The sequence below is a fragment of the Cyprinus carpio genome, chromosome B22 (genome assembly GCF_018340385.1).
Source record: "Cyprinus carpio isolate SPL01 chromosome B22, ASM1834038v1, whole genome shotgun sequence".
NCBI lineage: Eukaryota > Metazoa > Chordata > Actinopteri > Cypriniformes > Cyprinidae > Cyprinus > Cyprinus carpio.
Window position 1 is genome coordinate 16671554 of NC_056618.1, and position 2696 is coordinate 16674249.

General features: G+C 36.9%; 1 protein-coding gene across 1 annotated transcript in view; it reads left to right on the forward strand.

The window, feature by feature from the left end:
* Positions 1 to 2352, forward strand: part of LOC109077955 (dual serine/threonine and tyrosine protein kinase-like) — a 14966-nt gene extending 12614 nt beyond the window's left edge. The window contains exons 11-14 of the mRNA XM_042748630.1: positions 59 to 172; positions 1413 to 1527; positions 1899 to 2033; positions 2109 to 2352. Coding sequence (XP_042604564.1) covers positions 59 to 172; positions 1413 to 1527; positions 1899 to 2033; positions 2109 to 2293 — 549 coding nt within the window. The 3' untranslated portion in view covers positions 2294 to 2352. The remainder of the gene's footprint in view (positions 1 to 58; positions 173 to 1412; positions 1528 to 1898; positions 2034 to 2108) is intronic.
* Positions 2353 to 2696: the final 344 nt, after the last annotated feature.

Genomic DNA, 2696 nt, shown 5'->3' on the forward strand with positions numbered 1-2696 from the left:
CCGGCTGTCTGTCTGTTCTTCTGTCTGTGGTTGTGATTGACGAGTCTGTCTCTCTCAGGCCGGTCTGTCTCTGAAGGAGCGTCTTCAGATCGCTCTGGACGTGGTGGAGGGGATTCGGTTCCTGCACAGTCAGGGTCTCTTACACCGCGACATCAAGCTAAAGAACGTTCTGGTGAGGAACTGCATCCACCATCTGATTCTCTGTGACAAGATCCCATCATAACACATCATAACACTTCATAACGCATCATAACACTTCATAATGCATCATAGTGCTTCATAGTTCTCTATAGTGATCATAGTGCTTCATAATGTATCATAATGCATCATAGTGCTTCATAACGCATCATAACACTTCATAACGCATCATAACACTTCATAATGTATCATAGTGCTTCATAACACTTCATAACGCATCATAACACTTCATAATGCATCATAGTGCTTCATAGTTCTCCATAATGTAAATACCCTGTACAACCTGTTTGCACATTCTCCTCTTGTACATTCCTGCTCATCTTAATATCTATTAAGTCTACAGTATACTGTCCTGCACATTTTATTTTATAAGCATTCTATTTTATTATTTTTTTATCTTACTTTTTCCATATATATATATATATATATATATATATATATATATATATATATATTATATATATATATATATATAATTTGTTTTTTTTTTTAAATATATATAATTTTCTTGTTTGTGTTCTTTAATAATTGCACTGTTCATGGAGTGGACCTGACTTACATTTCACTGCTGGTCATATGCTCTCCATATAACCATGTATGTGACAAATAAAAATCTTGAATCTTGAATAACGATCATAGTGCTTCATAACGCATCATAACACTACAAAAAGCATCATGGTGCTTCATAATGCTTTATAACACATCATAGTGCATCATATCAAATCAGTGTGCTTTATATCGCTTTGTAGTGCTTCATAAAGCATCATAGTACTTCATAACACATCATAATACATCATTGTGCTTCATAACGCTTTGTAGTACTTCATAGTTCTCCATAACACATTGGAGTGCTTCATAACTCATCATAACACTACATAAAGCATCATAGTGCTTCATAACACATAACACTACGTAAAGCTTCTTAATGATTCATAATTAATATATATATATATTGATTATTATTTATTTATAACAATAGTTATTGATTAATATTTTTTTTTAAGAATGATTAATCGTAAAGCATCACGCTGCTTCATAATGCATCATAACACCTTGTAATGCATCATAATACTTCCTAATGCACCATAGTGCTTCGTAATGCATCATGACTCTTTGAAACGCATCATACCACTTTGACATCCTTCATAATGCATCATAACACTTCATAGTGTTTTATAAGGCATTATAATGTGTGTTTGTGTTCTTCTGTGCAGTTGGACAAACAGAACCGTGCGAAGATCACTGACCTGGGCTTCTGTAAACCCGAGGCCATGATGTCCGGCAGTATTGTAGGGACACCCATCCACATGGCACCAGAACTCTTCACAGGTCACGAACCGCTTCATGCTCGACTGATGAGTGATTTCAGTCTTTAGTCTGTTATCTTTTATTTGTTTAGACAGTATTCAATTCTAATATCAGGTAATAAATTATGATTTTTTTTTTATCATTTTGAAATTGTAAAAATGTAGTATTTAATTCAGTTGATAAAATATTTTAAAATGATTTTAAAATTTAAATATTAATTTAATGGCAATTTATTAAGAAAAAAATAGTATGTGATTTTAATACTGGACAGTAAAATGAACCATCTTTAAATTATTTTATAATTGAAAATGAAATGAACTTTTATGTTATAAAAATGTAGTTATGTTTACATTAGTTTCTGATTGTACATGTGCTTGGGATTTTTCGCGCAGGAAAGTACGATAACTCCGTCGACGTGTACGCGTTTGGGATCCTCTTCTGGTATCTCTGCTCCGGCTCTGTCAAACTCCCAGAAGCCTTTGAGAAATGCTCCAGTAAAGACCAGCTGTGGACCAACGTCAAGAAAGGTAACGAGCGCCAGTCGCCGGATCCTGATGATGCTGTGAACTCTGGGTAACTCTGTGTGCGTTTGCTGCTTTCAGGCTCGCGGCCGGAGCGGTTGTCCACGTTTGACGAGGAGTGCTGGCAGCTGATGGAGGCCTGCTGGAACGCAGACCCTTCCCAGAGACCCCTGCTGGGCATCGTCCAGCCCAGCCTGCAAACCATCATGGACCGCCTGTGTGACAATTCTGACCAAAAGAGCGGCAGCCTGGAGGACTCGAACTGACACTCATCTCCCTGCATGCTCCTCTCGAGACGCTAAAGGAAAGCAGCTTGTTTGTGTGTGTGATAATGGAGGACTGTTGCTTGTCTGTCCCTGAACAAACCTGATCACGCGTGTCATATTCAGTCACAGATCCTCTAGAATAGAGTTTTACATGTAGTAGAGTTTGTGTTACAGATGAACTGAACTGCTGATTTTTAGATGGTGTTTAAACTGGTTTACATTATCCTGAGTTGACATTTTTTAATAAAATCATTTGGGCCAATTCACTGCTGCACTGCGTTCATTTACTTCGTGCTTCCTGGATTATTAAAGTGTATTAAATGTGATTTGCTAAAACATTCAGCAGAGCTGATGAGGGAGTTAAGTATTATCAAAACAAAACATCACCCCACAGATTAAGGTG